At 36.3% G+C, this 15889-nt stretch overlaps 1 protein-coding gene across 1 annotated transcript; it reads right to left on the bottom strand.

The window, feature by feature from the left end:
- Positions 1–1345: 1345 nt before the first annotated feature.
- On the bottom strand, positions 1346–15031 carry LOC140755667 (uncharacterized). Its single transcript, XM_073090977.1, has 16 exons — positions 14781–15031; positions 13466–13558; positions 12816–12843; positions 11951–11974; positions 10688–10735; positions 9748–9792; positions 8960–9004; positions 8064–8084; positions 7106–7186; positions 6608–6796; positions 6057–6110; positions 4930–4980; positions 4351–4395; positions 4131–4151; positions 3601–3645; positions 1346–2611 (listed from the first exon to the last, which is right to left on the bottom strand). Exons 1-16 carry the CDS (start codon positions 14814–14816, stop codon positions 1404–1406), a joined length of 2034 nt encoding a protein of 677 aa, XP_072947078.1. The 5' UTR covers positions 14817–15031; the 3' UTR covers positions 1346–1403.
- Between the last annotated feature and the right edge of the window lie 858 nt (positions 15032–15889).

Below are 15889 nucleotides of genomic sequence, written 5' to 3'. Positions count from 1 at the left end.
CTTCAAAACGCGTCAACCTCATACGTCGTCAACAACGTCAACGCATAACGCGTCAAAAGTAGCTGGACACCGTATGTGCAAAATGGCTAACGTCATTAATATGATATGTCACTGTTCAGCTACTATCAAACTGTAGTATTCATTTACTTTTGAAACTTCCGACGTTCATCTTCTTATGGTGCTATAGTCGCCACAATTTCAAAGGCCCTTTTTGACACATGCCATCGCTAGGCTCTAAGCATGTGACATACAAATCGATAACCAAAGAAACCGATTTTTACAACAAATCGATTACAACCGCACATCGTATTGTATAATTGACTTAATATTTTGTAAACAGAATAATTATTTCATATTTTTCTAATTCATCTAAATATTTAATAAAAAGGATAAAGGAAAATAAATTCTAGTGTAATTTAAAAAAATAATCATGTTTAGAAGATTAAATAAAGCATCGCTGGAAACTGTTTTTTTCGTTTTATCTTTCTCTAAGCAACTAAGTCTTGATTATTTTATTGTTGTTATGATGAAAAAGGGATAAATAATTAGTTATTAATTCTAAGTTTCGATTATTTGAAAGTTAATCGATTATATTTTTTTCCGAATGCTTTGAAGCCGCAAGCTCTAGCCGTCACGTGGTCGTAAAATGCCTACTAAAAAGTTAGTTTAAAACATTTATGACATTAGGATGGCATGTGTCAAAATGGGCCTATTAAATTGTGACGACTATAGGTGTGTTTAGCTACTTTTGAACGTATGAGTGTATAGGCATTTTTGGAATTATGATCTGCTCATCGACTAATGAAGCGACCGTAAAGACCACATAATTTCTGGTTGTTGGTAATTTACGTCACTTTTGAATAATTATCCCATTTTTATATTTTCGAATACTCAGTCTTACTTTGAGTTATGAAATGTCATCTGATCTTTGCAGTGTTTGTGAAGAAAGTGTGATAAATTATTATTATTATCTATACTATCATTATAAAGAGGACAACTTTGTTTGATTGTAATGAATAGGCTCAAAACTACTGGACTGATTTTAAAAATTCTTTCACCATTCGAAAGCTACATTATCCACGAGTAACATAGGCTATATTTTATATGAAATATATTTGATAGATTGATTTTGAGGCGTTACAAAGTTTGCCGGGTCAGCTAGTAGTGGATAAAGACGTATTATTGTAAATGTTGATGTATATGGAAAATTATTATTATTTTGGAATCTTTTGATCCTTCAATATTTTAAATAATAATTTGTTGAAAAAGAAAACAACTAGATATTATGCATATCTATATATAATATAACATGAGACTTATACATTTGACATATTTCATGATTTTATTAGAGTTACAATTAACTAATTAATTAGTACATTGTAACAGATAAAGGGTACAGACATTTAGTTGTCATAGTACGTATCATACGTAATGATGACTGTTTTGGTACCGTCCTTGTTGTAAATTGTCCTGCTGTTTTTGTTGTTGACATTGATGTTGTTGGTTCTGTAGCATTTGCATATTTGGTTACTGCCGCCATTGCCGCCGTTGTTGCCGTTGTTGCCGTTGCCGTTACCATTGCCATTGCCATCGCCATTGTCGTCACCTTCGCCATTGCCGTCACCATTACTGTTGCCGTTATTGCCATTATTGTCGTTACTGCCATTATTACCATTACTGCCATTATTTCCGTTACTGCCGTTATTGCCATTGCTTCCATTATTGCCGTTGCTGCCATTATTGCCGTTATTTCCATTGCTTCCATTATTGCCGTTACTGCCATTATTGCCGTTACTGCCATTATTGCCGTTACTGCCATTATTGCCGTTGTTTCCATTGCTTCCATTATTGTCGTTACTGCCATTATTTCCGTTACTGCCATTATTGCCGTTATTACCATTATTGCCGTTACTGCCATTATTGCCGTTACTGCCATTATTGCCATTACTGCCATTATTGCCATTATTACCGTTACTGCCATTATTGCCGTTGTTACCGCCGTTACCGTTATTGCCATTATTACCGCCATTGCCGTTGTTACCGCCATTGCCGTTGTTACCGCCATTGCCGTTGTTATCGTTGTTGCCGTTGTTACCGCCATTGCCGTTGTTACCGTTATTGCCGTTGTTACCGCCATTGCCGTTGTTACCGTTGTTGCCGTTGTTACCGCCATTGCCGTTGTTACCGTTATTGCCGTTGTTACCGCCATTGCCGTTATTGCCGTTGTTACCGCCATTGCCGTTGTTACCGTTATTGCCATTATTGCCGTTGTTACCACCATTGCCATTGTTTCCGTTATTGCCATTATTGCCGTTGTTTCCGCCATTATTGCCGTTGTTACCGCCATTGCCGTTGTTACCGTTATTGCCGTTGTTACCGCCATTATTGCCGTTGTTACCGCCATTATTGCCATTGTTACCGGTATTGCCGTTGTTACCACCATTATTGCCGTTGTTGCCGTTATTGCCGTTGTTGCCGTTGTTGCCGTTATTGCCATTATTGCCGTTGTTACCGCCGTTACCATTGCTGCCAGGTGTAAGAGCACCGTTGAAGGACTCGTCGTTACATGCAGAAACCTTCTTTTCAATTTCGCCTTGATAGATCGAAATATCTAAAAGGAAAAGAAAAAATAAAATTATTATGTACATCAGAGAGTAAGGTGTTTGTGAATAAGTTTTATAATAATACTAGCTGACCCGGCAAACGTATTGCCATGTAAATAAAAAAATGTTAACGGTGAACAACCCGTATCAATTAGGGGTACGAAAAATATATAGTAGCCGATTCTCAGACCTACTGAATATGCATATAAAATTTGGTGAAAATCGGTAAAGCCGTTTCGGAGGAGTACGGTAACTAACAATGTGACACGAGAATTTTATATATAAGATGAATAAGTAATTTATTGGCGGTTAAGTAGTCAGATTATAAAAAATATAAATAAATAGATGGTCATGAAAAATCATGTTTTCTTTTTTATAATATAGTAGCAGACGAGCATGCACCACCTGATGGTAAGCTGCTGCCGCCCATGGATATCTGTAATCAACCCCAGATAAGATATGGTTCGTACCTGAGATCGCCCACAAATGAGCCGCTACCTGAGGACTAAGCTGGAATGCGTCGGATTAATATGTTCTTACCACGCAATCTATTGTGCAGATCTATTATTTTCAGGGAATTGTGTAAGATTAAAACTTAAACTAAAAAAGCAGTGACAGCCTAATGGTTAAGAAACTCGGCCTCTCGAACGAGGGTCCGAGGTTCAAATCCTAGGCACGTACCTCGGAGTTTTTTCAAAGTTATTTGCGTATTAGAAATTAATTATCACTTGCTTAACGGTGAAGGAAAACATCGTGAGGAAACCTGCATACCTTAGTATTTATAAAATAATCTCAAAGGTATGTGGAGTCTACCAATTCGCACTTGTCCAGGGCGGTGGACTATGGCCTACTCCTCATTCTGAGAGGAGACCCGTGCCCAGCAGTGGGACAGTGATGGGTTGATGATGATGAGGTGTAAGATTAAAACAGGATTCATCAAAAACATGCTGTTGAATATTATTTAAAGCATTATGCAGTGCATATGCAATATGCATACCTGGGAATCCGAAGTTCTTGAAGATGCCGATGTGGATTATTAATCCTGTAATGGAAATTTTATTATTAATATCATTTTATTCAAATTTACGAAAACTATTTTTGGAAGGTTTTGGTTTTTTGGATATGTATTGTTTTTTTATAACATAAGAGAAGCAGAGCATACACTCCACTTGATTCTAAGTGGCTACTGTCGCCCATGGACATCTGTAATCAACCCCAGATAGGATTTGATATTCCTACCTGAGGTCGGCCACATATGCGCCGCTACCCCTGCGGCCTAAGCTGGACCGCCTCGGAAAAATATGTCTCTCTTCAAACCAGAACACATTAGAGCTTAACGCTGCTGTTATGAGGCAGAAAGCGGTGGTGCCGCCGGAGACCACAAAGGTTTCTACCACCTTCAAAGTATCGAATCGTCTAAATTCTGGGAGTGACGTAAGCTATATTTGCAAGCAGTCGGTTTTTTTTTATAATTCTTAAGTAAAAAAAAATCTGAAATGTAGTTTTAAAGTGGTCTTTTTTGCTTACCTTGAATGATGTCAAGTCCAACTGAAAACAAAAAAGTACGATTAGTATTTGTTTCATTGTTTGAGTAAAAGATATTACAGAGAAAAATAGAGCAGAGCCGTACATATGTTCCCTTATAACACCTTTCAAATCAAAACACAGCAGCGCTGAACAGAGCTGTTATAACAGAAATAGGTGAAGTTTTCACCTCCTAATAAAAGTAAGTATATAAAATTATTACCTGTTGTTGAGTGTCCTTTACCAACAGCGGCCGATATCATGACCACTAAAAAATAAAAAGGTAACATAAAAATACATGAAAAAACAAAACAATGTGAATTATAACTAACTAGCTGACCTGGCGAACTTTGTACCGCCTCAAAATCTTTTTATCATATATATTTATATAAAATATAGCCTATGTTACTCGTGGATAATGTAGCTTTCGAATGGTGAAAGAATTTTTAAAATCGGTCCAGTAGTTTCTGAGCCTATTCATTACAATCAAACAAACAAACAAAGTTTTCCTGTTTATAATATTAGTATAGATATGCAATGCAGTCTTTACTATATTGAATTGTTATTTTACTCAAGTCTAGTAATATTGGAATTTGCAATATTGCCGGTGATTCGTGCTACAAAATTGTACAACCAAGCAACCAAAGCTAGACAAAGGCAATATGGTTTTAACAAACAAACTACAACAGCAAACTACGGCAATATTGCCGGTCTGAGATTGCGGTTACTGCGTGCAATGTAGATTTAACGATAATTAAATTGATACTACTACTATAATAAAAAGTTCAAGTAAAGTACTTACTGTATTTCAAGGCGAGTACCACGTCATCTCGTTTCCATTGGCTGATGTCTCCTAAAAAGGTGATAAAAGCATTAAATAATAATAATATTTCATGAAATTGAAGTAGAAAGAGAGCAGTCCACTTGATAAGAGTTATTTATAATATATACGAGCATGCAGTCCACCTGATGGTAAGTGGCTACAGCCGCCCATGGACATTTGTAATCAACCGCAGATAAGACAAGATTCCTATCTGAGGGCAACAGATGCGCTGCTACCTCTGAGGACTAAGCTGGAGTGCCTCGGATAGATATGTCTCCCATTAAACCCTTAACACTGTTATTATAAAGAAGAAATGGGTGCATCGCACTGATACACATATTTCTATTTTTTGTTTATAATTCTGAAGTCGAATTATGACGAAGTCGAAGACGTCTATTCTATTATATCCCTTAAATCAGTCCACGTCAATTTATGGACCTTTTTATTATGTAACGGGTACTCACGATATTTCGACCCAGTTGCATGGATCGTGGTCACGGCGAAACTGCGGTGGCGAGGAGAAACCGTTGACAAGTACTAGTGGTAGATTAATCTATCTACCCTACGTCTAGTTCGTTTTTCTTTTCTAGGTTCCATATCACGACACACAACACTAACAGTATTACGCACCGTACTTTGTACTATTTGTGACTTGCATAAACTAACCACTGGATTCCACGTTTGGGCTAAATTAAAACCATCTTCTCTGTTGAAGTTCCTAGGATGTTTCTTGATCTCTATTGCTTCTCTTACTAAACGAGGAAAGTAATGACGCTCTGTGGAGATCACCTGAGGTTTATGTAATTCAATCCAGTGGTTAGTACCTGAACTAAGGATGTGTTCGGCTACCGCAGATTTCTTCGGGTCATTCTTTTTGACTGCGCTGATATGTTCCTTAATACGTTGTGATATAGCTCGTTTTGTCTGCCCAATATAAGAGCTACCACAGCTACAGTCAACCTTATAGACCCCGGGGTACTGGTATGAGTACCCGTTACATAATAAAATGTCTCAATTCCGCGATAATTTTAGTGTAAAATCAATTTATGAACCCTTCAAGAATCAAGGAACAACTTATAGTTGAATTATATTGAAGAATTACTTACTGTCTACCAGAAGACCCAGAGAGATCATGGAATCGACGACCAATCTTTGGGTCACTAGAAAAGAGAAAACATATAAAAAGGTGAACTTAATATGTAATAAGTATCTCTCACAAGTAATCTTCTATTTGATTCTTAAAAAATATTATTATTTTTATTAAAAATTTATGGCACACATGTCGACCAAGCTTTTTACTGCTTCCGATGACAAAAAAGCTGGCGGCTACTTTGCTCAAAGACTAAACCTTGCCGTTTAACAAGGGAATGCCAGCCTCTTGAGAACCATGCTCACACGGCAATTCTAAATGGTTTATTTTACTTATGATTTTCTTTTATTTTCTTACACCTCATTGTATTTATTTTAAATTAGAAACAATTTGTATATATTGTTATCTATGCTTGTATTGGTCTAAGTGTGTATCAGTAATTCTAATAAGTTATCTTAAAATTGATAGATGTTTAAATCCTTCGTTTAGATTTGATGTTTAAATATTTTTTTTAACGACTAACTATGAACTTATTCACAAACAAATTGATTTGATCATCAAACTTACAGTTCAATCCGACGAGTCCACCCTTGTAGCGTTGTTTGATAAGGGCTTCGATTTGAACCTTGACACCGACAACATTGTAGAATCTAGCCACATCACCGTAGCTGCCATAGCCTCCGGTATACTCCCTGCAGCCGTACTGCACGCCGAAGTTCCTCCCACAAACCGCTGGCTCCTTTTGGAGTTTGTGGCCTGAATTTTTTGTATATATAGGTAACAAATCATGCAGTAGCCTAGGTGTATTCGTAATTTCAGATATAAATACTTATATATTATACTAGTTGACCCGGCATACTTTGTACCGCTTCAAAATCTATTTCTCAAATATATTTCATATAAAATATAGCCTATGTTACTCGTGGATAATGTAGCTTTCGAATGGTGAAAAAATTTTTAAAATCGGTCCAGAAGTTTTTGAGCCTATTCATTACAATCAAACAAACAAACAAAGTTTTCCTCTTTATAATATTAGTATAGATAATAAAATGAAAATAATCTTACCAAAGAAGATATTCAAGTAACCTCCGCTCTTGAAAGGTAATCCCAACACACAGAAGATGATCCTGAAGATGGCGAAGAGGACTGGAAAAGAAATTTTAAAGTTTAGACATCTACGACTCATTACTGTCTCACTGTAGGGCACGGCTGTCCTCTCAGGGTGAAGGGCATACTTCATACACCATTGACCACATTTTAAAACACCTTCTGGCGTCTTGATTTCATAATTCTGGACTTGACATTCCTTTACAAAATTCATAATAACATTATAGATTGTCCACAACTACTTAGCAACTTTAAATTTAGAATACCCCGAACCGCCCCGCGCCATCCAACTTCACTTTTTGTTCCGCCGCTAAGATTAACAGTCTTAGGTAGCAATTCTCCAATACCTCGTTTAAGTAAAACCTTTAATGATTGGTCCATTGATGGACAAATTGATTTATTCTCACTCAAGCTTCACCAGTTTCGACATCATTTGCTCAAGAAAATCCCAAATTAAATTCCACCATTACTATTAAAATCAGAATTACCCTACATGAATATAGTTATTAAATTAGTAAAACATTGTTTTAAGTCAAGCGCCTCTGTTACTTAGGTATTATGTTCATTGTATGCAGTGTTTACCTATAAGTGATTGTGCATTTAGCTATATTATAGGTTATGTTGTAAGAAGTTATTGTAAGAATGTAACAATTGGTGGTAAACCAAATAAATAAATAAATAAATAAATAATGTACACTATTACGAGGCGGAGTTTCTACACTTAAGGCTTTGGTTATGTTTATCTGTCCAGGGAATCGAACCCGATCTTTCAAATTGTACGTTGTGAAGAAAGAAATGTTTAAAATAACAGTGACCCGAGAAATGCCCTTAGCAGCATAATATTTTTAATTAGATATATTTTAATAATTTACAGTAATTCATGAAATCAAAATTAATTACAGTAAAAGATACTTACTATTTTCGAGGATTACTCCAACTGAAAAAAATAAAGGAAATTAAAACAAATCAAAGTTAAATTGAGAAAAAAACACAAATTAAATTGACAATGGTATATATTTTAAACTATAAAGTATTCACCATTCCTCCCTTCCACATAGAGTACATGCACATGCAAAAGAAATAAAAATATTCACCGCTATATATACCACTACGAACACATGTTTCGCTCCAAAATTGAGCATCATAAGGTTAACTCTACTATGGCTAATCGCTTAGTTAACTAACTCTCTATCTAGCCTGCTAGATACCGAACTTGATGTGGCGTCAATTGCAATATTGCCGCGCTACATCGAGATAGCGGCAATATAATTCTATATCGAGTCTATATTGAGACAAAAACACCTGTGTCTGCAATATTATTTTTGCCGCAATGTCATGCGCAGTGATGCATTGCAATCGTGTCCGCTATGCGCAATATGCAATATCGCCGGCCAATGCGCAATATGCAATATGCATTGAGATTGCGGCAATATTTTCGACACTTATTCGAAACAGACATAGAGAGACGGCTAGAAATTATATTAAATGAATCCGTTAGGTGTGTCTAAAAAATGATTAATATTTTTTTAATATTTCAATCATACGTAGGCGTAAAATAAAATAAATTAAACTGTATACTAATAAAAACTTATTTACTGAATGTACATATATACAAAAAGTAAAACAAAAATATAAAAACGAAAATACTACCATAAAAATTATCACTATTGTCATTGGTTCCTAAGACGCTGGCAGCATTTCCTCCTTGAATAGCTATAGCAATTCGTTGAGCGAAATGGTTGCCAGCTCTTGGTTCTTCAGAAACGTTGAAAAAACATAATAAAATTAATTTTATTTATAAAAGATACATACGTGATCCAATCCAAAAATCAAGAATCCTGGCGACAGCATGGGTAACTGTAAACAGAATATAGTAATTATTTATTTATTTCATTGATCTTATTAGAACGGCCGAAGCCACATACACTATCATACAGACATCTCACAGAACCAAAAATACAGACAATTAGAATAGGCAGGTGTAGTCATACAACCTATTTAAAAGTCTTACCCTTCAAACTCGAACAAAATAGTCCTTAATTCCGTTTTTAGCAGGAATAGTCATAGATTAGTAAAGATTACTTACTCCTAACAAGAAAATGTGCCCAGTTTTGAGAATTGAAATAGTTGCGTAAAAAAGTTTTGCCACGTCTCCGTGCTAAAATGTCCCTAAAATATTTGAAATAATTATTTATTTATTACGTAAATTGTACATTGTAATTGTAAATTACTCAGTATTAGTTATTTATTCGTAAATTTTCTGTAAAAATGTTTTTATTCGTCAAGAATTCAAAAAAAGAACTTACTATAATAAGCCGTTTTTGGCTTCATTCAATTTCAAGGCGGCGAAGTATCTTTACTAATCTATGGGAATAGTATGTAAGGTTTCATTTAATTTTAATTATCTATTAGGTATTTTTTTTTAAATATAGGAGTAGCAGACGAGCATGCAGAAGATGGTAAGCTACTGCCGTACGGACATCTGTAATCAACCCCAGATAGGATTAGATATTTCTATCTGAGGTCGGCCACAGATACGCCGCTACCCCTGAGGACTAAGCTGGAACACTTGAAATACTACCATTTGGAAAGTAACTCACGTATTAGAACTGTTTCGATTCCTTCATCAAGGGTTCTTGCTACCGCTGAAACAAACAAAAACAACTTTTTACAAAATCTGTAATTATTTATTTATTTATTTACACGCCAAGAGCAACACACACAATACATTATATAGTACTTAGATGTACACTATTGTAGTATTAATAATAATAAGGTTCGTATGAGTGCCAATTATAGGCATGAACAACGTTTATATTATATTAGTCTGTATTTTTAATTTGTATGGAACAAATCGAACCATACGCAACCATTATAAAGCTGACTGAGCATGGTAATAATGAAACAACCGCAACTGTTGCCCACTAGTTTCGATCTGTGCCATTTAACTATGATATAAGTATATAATTATGAAAGATAAATGCAAAAAAAGAATAAAATACGTTTTCTACTCTTCCACACTAGAATCCCGTGTCGTGGTGCTATGGCACATAAAGGCGAATACAAAAATATCCAGAATTTAAATTCTCCTTTAGATATCTGCCTTTCAGGGGATCGAACGGGACTCTGTGCGTTAGACCGATATTTTTCTATAATATAAGAGTAGCGGACGAGCGCATGTCCACCTGATGGTAAGTGGCTACTGCCGCCTTTGGACTTGTGTAATCAACCACAGGTAGGATTGGATATACCTGAGGTCGGCAACAGATGCGCCGCTACCCCTGAGGACTAAGCTGGAACGCCTCGGAAAAGTATGTCTCCCTTACCCTTCAAACCAGAACACAGCAGCGCTTAACACTGCTGTTAATAGGCAGAAGGTGTGGCGGTAGTGCCGCCGAAGTCGAACCACAGAGGGTTCTACTACTTCTTCTACCATCTTCATGGTGATATGGTGACCACCGCCACGCGGGTCGACAAAGTTTAAAAAATCAGTAGGTAAAATTTTAAATGTATATGAAAATTTAAATAAATATTTCTTACCTCTCTGTGAGAATATTCCGAAGATGGAAATTGCAACTTTCAGTTTAGCTGAAACAAAATAAAAAACATAGTTAATGAGTTGCTTATTATATATCTTACTTACATAACAAAAATAATACAAGAGTACTGACAAATAACGTGTTTTAACCGACTTCCCAATGGAAAGAGGTTATCTATTCGTTGTAAATATATTTTTATGTGTTTGGCTATTTTTTCGCGATGCCGTGACCGATCGACATGATTCAAACACCATTGGATCATGTAAAAAAAATTTAGTTTTCACGGAAAATCGGAACATGTTTTTTTACAAACTTGAATAAATCGAGTATTTCTTAACCAATTTCAATTTTCTTTTATTCGTTTGAAAGGGTATTTTTTTTTACCGTGACATGAATATGGTTTGATGATGAGTACTATTAGTTATGGGATGAAACTCATCATCACTACCCGTAATTACAAAATTTATAATTGGACGTAGTTATGCAAAATGGATCCAACCCACAAAAACCGTTTTTAGTTACTATCACAAATGGCATCTCCACTTCAACTTTCGTATGTGCAAAAAATATTCAAGCTGCAATCAGTGATACCGACCATAAATTAAGCAATTTAACTTTTAATAAAAGATCTATTTTCTCTAAAGCTAGTTTTTGTGGTTGGATCTATTTTGCATAACTATGTCCAATTATTATTGCTTGTTTTTTTATTTTTTTTATAAAATAAGACTAGCAGACGAGCATGCAGTCCACCTGATGGTAAGTGGCTACTGCCGTCCATGGACATCTGTAATCAACCCCAGATAGGATTAGATATACCTGAGGTCGGCCACAGATGCGCCGCTACCCCTGAGAACTAAGCTAGAACGCATCGGAAAAGTCTGTCTCCCTTACCACACCCTTCAAACCAGAACACAGCAGCGCCTAACACTGCTGTTATTAGGTAGAAACAGGTGTGGCGGTGGTGCCGCCGGAGTCGAACCACAAAGGGTTCTTCAACCACCTTCAAAAATTGATTGCAAATATGCAGGCATTTTTATCGAAGTAGCTAATAAAGTAGACCATCTGATGTTAAGTATATATGAACATATGTAATTGACCATAACCGTACCCACCCTGGGGACTGGACCTCACAGAAGTATTACCACACCCTTCTAACCAGAACACCAGCGCGCCACTCTAATAGAAATAAGTGTGACGGTGGTGCCCCCGTAGTCGAGCTACGTTACAACTACGAATTTATGTTTAAATTAAATACATTTCTTACCTGACAAAACCTTTCCGAGGAAGCCTGTAATAAAAGACAATGTTAAGTTTATTTTTATAAGTGCTAATTATTAAAAAAAAAACTATTTCTAAAATAAAATATTTTAGGTTTTTTGTTAGCTTATTTTTGCTAATGTATTGTCGGCGCCAAACTGCTAGTCCGCTCTGAAGTTGTTGCGAGCAGGTATAGTCATACAAATTGCTATGGCGACGCGACACATTTCTATATTCAAGGCGGACTAGCAGTTTCGCGCGGACTATAAAAACTAAATTAATTTGGATGCAGCTGTCAGCCGTAAATGTCGCAGTCAACTAGCTGAATTCGCCATTTAATTAACTGGCTAGCCTCTTGACTGAATTGTTAAAATTGAGAATTACAAATAATGTATCTATGTACTCCAGGATAAAGTACCTAACATATTTTAAAAGATTTATTCAAACCGAACCAGTAGTTTCGGCGCATATTCAACAATCAAACTTTCCTTTAAATCAAATCTTTCCTCTTTATAATCTTGTCTATAAAATTATCGTGTCACAGAGTTACCGTACTCCTCCGAAACGGCTTTACCGATTTTCACATATATGCATATTCAGTAGGTTAGAGAATCGGCTACTATTTTTCATACCCGTAAGTGATAAGGGTTGTTCACCCTTAACATTTTTTATTTATATGGCAACACATTTGCCGGGTCAGCTAGTATTAGTATAGATGAATTTTATTCAGGAAGTCAACCGAAAACCGTTTGGTAAAAAGGCTAGACAATTCGAATGGCTAGTCAAGCTAGTTAGCTGCGTCATGTATAAGCTGTTGTCAAAAAAATAATTTAAATAATTTCGTAAAATATAAATATTAAATATGAATTTACCGAACACGCCCAGGGTAACTTCTTTATTCTGTAAGCAATAATAATATAAATAAATTAATAATAAAATAATACAGCAGTGATAGCCTGGTTGAATTTCTGACTCTCGATCGAGGGGTCCGAAGTTCAAATCCAAAGCATGCACTGATTTTTAAAGTTATGTGCGTATTTTAAATTAGTTATCACTTGCTTAAACGGTGCAGGATAACATGGCGAGGAAACTTGCATACCTGATCTTATGAAAAAATCAAAGGTATGTGAAGTCTACCAATACGCACTTGGCCAGCGGTCGACTATGGCCTAATCCTCATTCTGAGAGACCCGTGCCCAGCAGCGGGAAATTGGTTATCGATGAACATTTTTTTATAATATAGGAGTAGCAGAGAGACCACCTGATGGTAAGTGGCTACTGCCGCCCATGGCCGTTATCAACCCCACATAGGATTAGATATTCCTACCCGAGTTCTGACAGAGATGCGCCGCTGCCTCTCAGGACTAAGCTGGAGCGCCTAAGAAAAGTATGTCTCTTACACCCTTCAAAGCAGAACACAGCACTACATTGCTGTTATAACAGAAATAGGTGTGGCGGTGGTGCCGGAGTCGAACCACAGAGGGTTCCACCTTCCAAAATAGATAGGTTTTGAGTGGCTTACCTGTCTTGGGGATACGTAGTTGTATCCGACTCCAAGACCAGTATTTATTCCAACATTTAAACCCTTGGTGAAGGTAGCCGAAGCCGCTACCACCTGTAAAAATATAAATATTAGTACCCCACATCCAGGGATGGCGATCTAAGATAAATTAATTGAATAATTAAATCAAATGAAATCATTTACACAGGTTCTTTACACAGTATTTTTTGAATGTCAGTACAACTACCACCACTTCACAAGGTGTTTTGTTATGGAGAAGAAGCGGCGAAAGAAACTCCATAATTCACATTCTAAAAAAAATGGTTTTTACAATGTTAAACTTAACCTAATGGTACATGTGGAGCTGGAGCTAATTCAGACCACACCGTTTTGTTAGTCATATAATCACTTAGTTTATAGTACGCTTTTTTACATAGCGTTTGTTTAACGACATGTTTGAACGTTTTTTTCTGTAAGATTCAAAATGTGGTCGGGTATTTTATTGTAGTAGCGAATACAGTTACCCATGAAAGATCTAGCCACCTTACATAATCTATGTTTAGGAATCGACCAAAAATGTAGATTATTTTAATCGATCTTCAGTGATGGATCGATTCAGTGAATCGATATTTCATTCTAAAAACTAATCCTGATGAACCTGCTGAATGGGACAATATTAATAAAATCCTGTATTGACATTGGTTCTTGATAATTGCTCAAAATTTAAAATTAATCGGACCATTCAAAGTGGGTAAAAATCGAGTTCAAAGATTCCGTTACATACATACATACAGGTCAAGCTAATAAAAGCGTGGTAAAAATCGATTATTTCGAAGTCTATTGAATAATAACCAATGTGTCATAGACAGTTTTTACTGACGAATACGTATTCCAATGATCGTTGGTCCTGACGACCCTTTATTTCGCTAGCTTAGCTCCTGAATAAATCGAATCGATTTTTGGAGAATCGAATCTTTAGGCCTCTATTTTTTGTGTATCGTTTTATCACATCGATACGATTTTTTGTATTATATCGGAACAACAGACGAGCATGCAGTTATTGGTGCTCATAGGTATCTATAATCGATCCCAGGTAAGATTAGATTTCCACCTGAGGTCGGCTACAGATGCACCGGTACCCCTCACGACAAAGTTAAAACGCCTCGAAAAAGTACGTCTCTTACCACACTTCAAACCAGAACACAGCAGCTTAACACTGCTGTTATCCCAGAAAGGTATGGTGGTGGAGGCACACAAAAGGGTTTAGAAACACACAGTACAAATTCACAAATTAAATTGAAAATTGATCAAAATTAAAAATAAAATATTTTCTTACCAGGATTGCCAACAACAGGAAACACTTGAGAGCCATGGTGCTTTGTGGGTACCGAACTATCCAATTCTGGGCATTTATATACCAATTTTTGTAGGTATTCGATTAGCATAATTCTAAACATTATTGTGTTTTCAAGAACTCTGAACATCTGTGTAAATATACACAGGGGAGACGGGGGCAATATATACTTCTTATAATAGTGTATACCCCATGATACTCTTTTTTTTAGCAATTGGTAGAAATTTGATTTGACGGAGTCACCACCGCGACACCTATTTTTGTTATAACAGCAGTGTCAACTTCTGGTTCTATGTTCTGGTTTGAAAGGTGTGTAAGGGACATAGGTACTTTTTAGAATTTTAGCTTAATTTAGCTCAACCCTGACTGTTAACGATGGACCTGTGGCTACCCTCAGGTAAGAATTTAATCTTATCTGGGGTTACAGATGTCCATGGACAGCAGTAGCCACTTACCATCAGATAGAGGAAATACTCCCCAAGTCCTATATTATAAAAAAATAGTACTTTAGCGCTTTAAATAACTCTTTGAAAGTTTTGTACTTATCTCAAACTATCATTTACCCGCGGATTCGTTCGCTTTTAGAGGTTTTTATCCTTCGGGAATGCATCTTTTTTTCGGGACAAAAGCTACCATATGTCCTTTTCTGAACCTGACAACGTGTGTACAAAATTTCTTGACAATCGGTTATGTAGTTAAGACGTGAAAGTGTGACAAACAAACTTACATTACCATTTATAATATTAGTTGGGATTAGTTAGTGTTAGTATTCCTGAACACATTGCTTAAACGGTAAACCCTTCGTGAGGAAAATTGTATGCCTGGGACTTCCTTACAAAAGTCAAACTTTTTTTTTATAATATAGGAGTCGAGCATTCAGTCCATTTGATGGTAAGTGGGTACTGCCACCCATAGACATATGTAATCAACCTCAGGATTAGATATTCCTACCTGAGGTCGGCAAATGCGCCGCGATCCCTGGGGACTAAGCTGGAACGCCTCGGGAAAGTATGTCTCCCTTACCACACTTCAAACCAGAACACAGCAGCGCTTAACGGTGCTGTTATGAGGCAGAAATAGGTGTGGCGGTG

This window comes from Epargyreus clarus, unplaced genomic scaffold (assembly GCF_041222505.1).
Source record: "Epargyreus clarus isolate Ecla_fem2 unplaced genomic scaffold, WU_Ecla_fem_2.2 ptg000033l, whole genome shotgun sequence".
Lineage (NCBI taxonomy): Eukaryota > Metazoa > Arthropoda > Insecta > Lepidoptera > Hesperiidae > Epargyreus > Epargyreus clarus.
The sequence above is the reverse complement of the archived record's forward strand: the minus strand, read 5'-3'. Positions and strand labels throughout refer to the sequence as shown.

Coding starts and splice junctions, on each gene's coding strand:
- LOC140755667 (XM_073090977.1), bottom strand. CDS start 14,816: ATGGCTCTCAAGTGTTTCCTGTTGTTGGCAATCCTG. Junction 11,975..12,815: donor AGTTACCCTGGGCGTGTTCG/GTAAATTCATAT, acceptor CTTTTATTACAG/GCTTCCTCGGAAAGGTTTTG. Junction 6,797..7,105: donor TTACTTGAATATCTTCTTTG/GTAAGATTATTT, acceptor CAAAAAATTCAG/GCCACAAACTCCAAAAGGAG.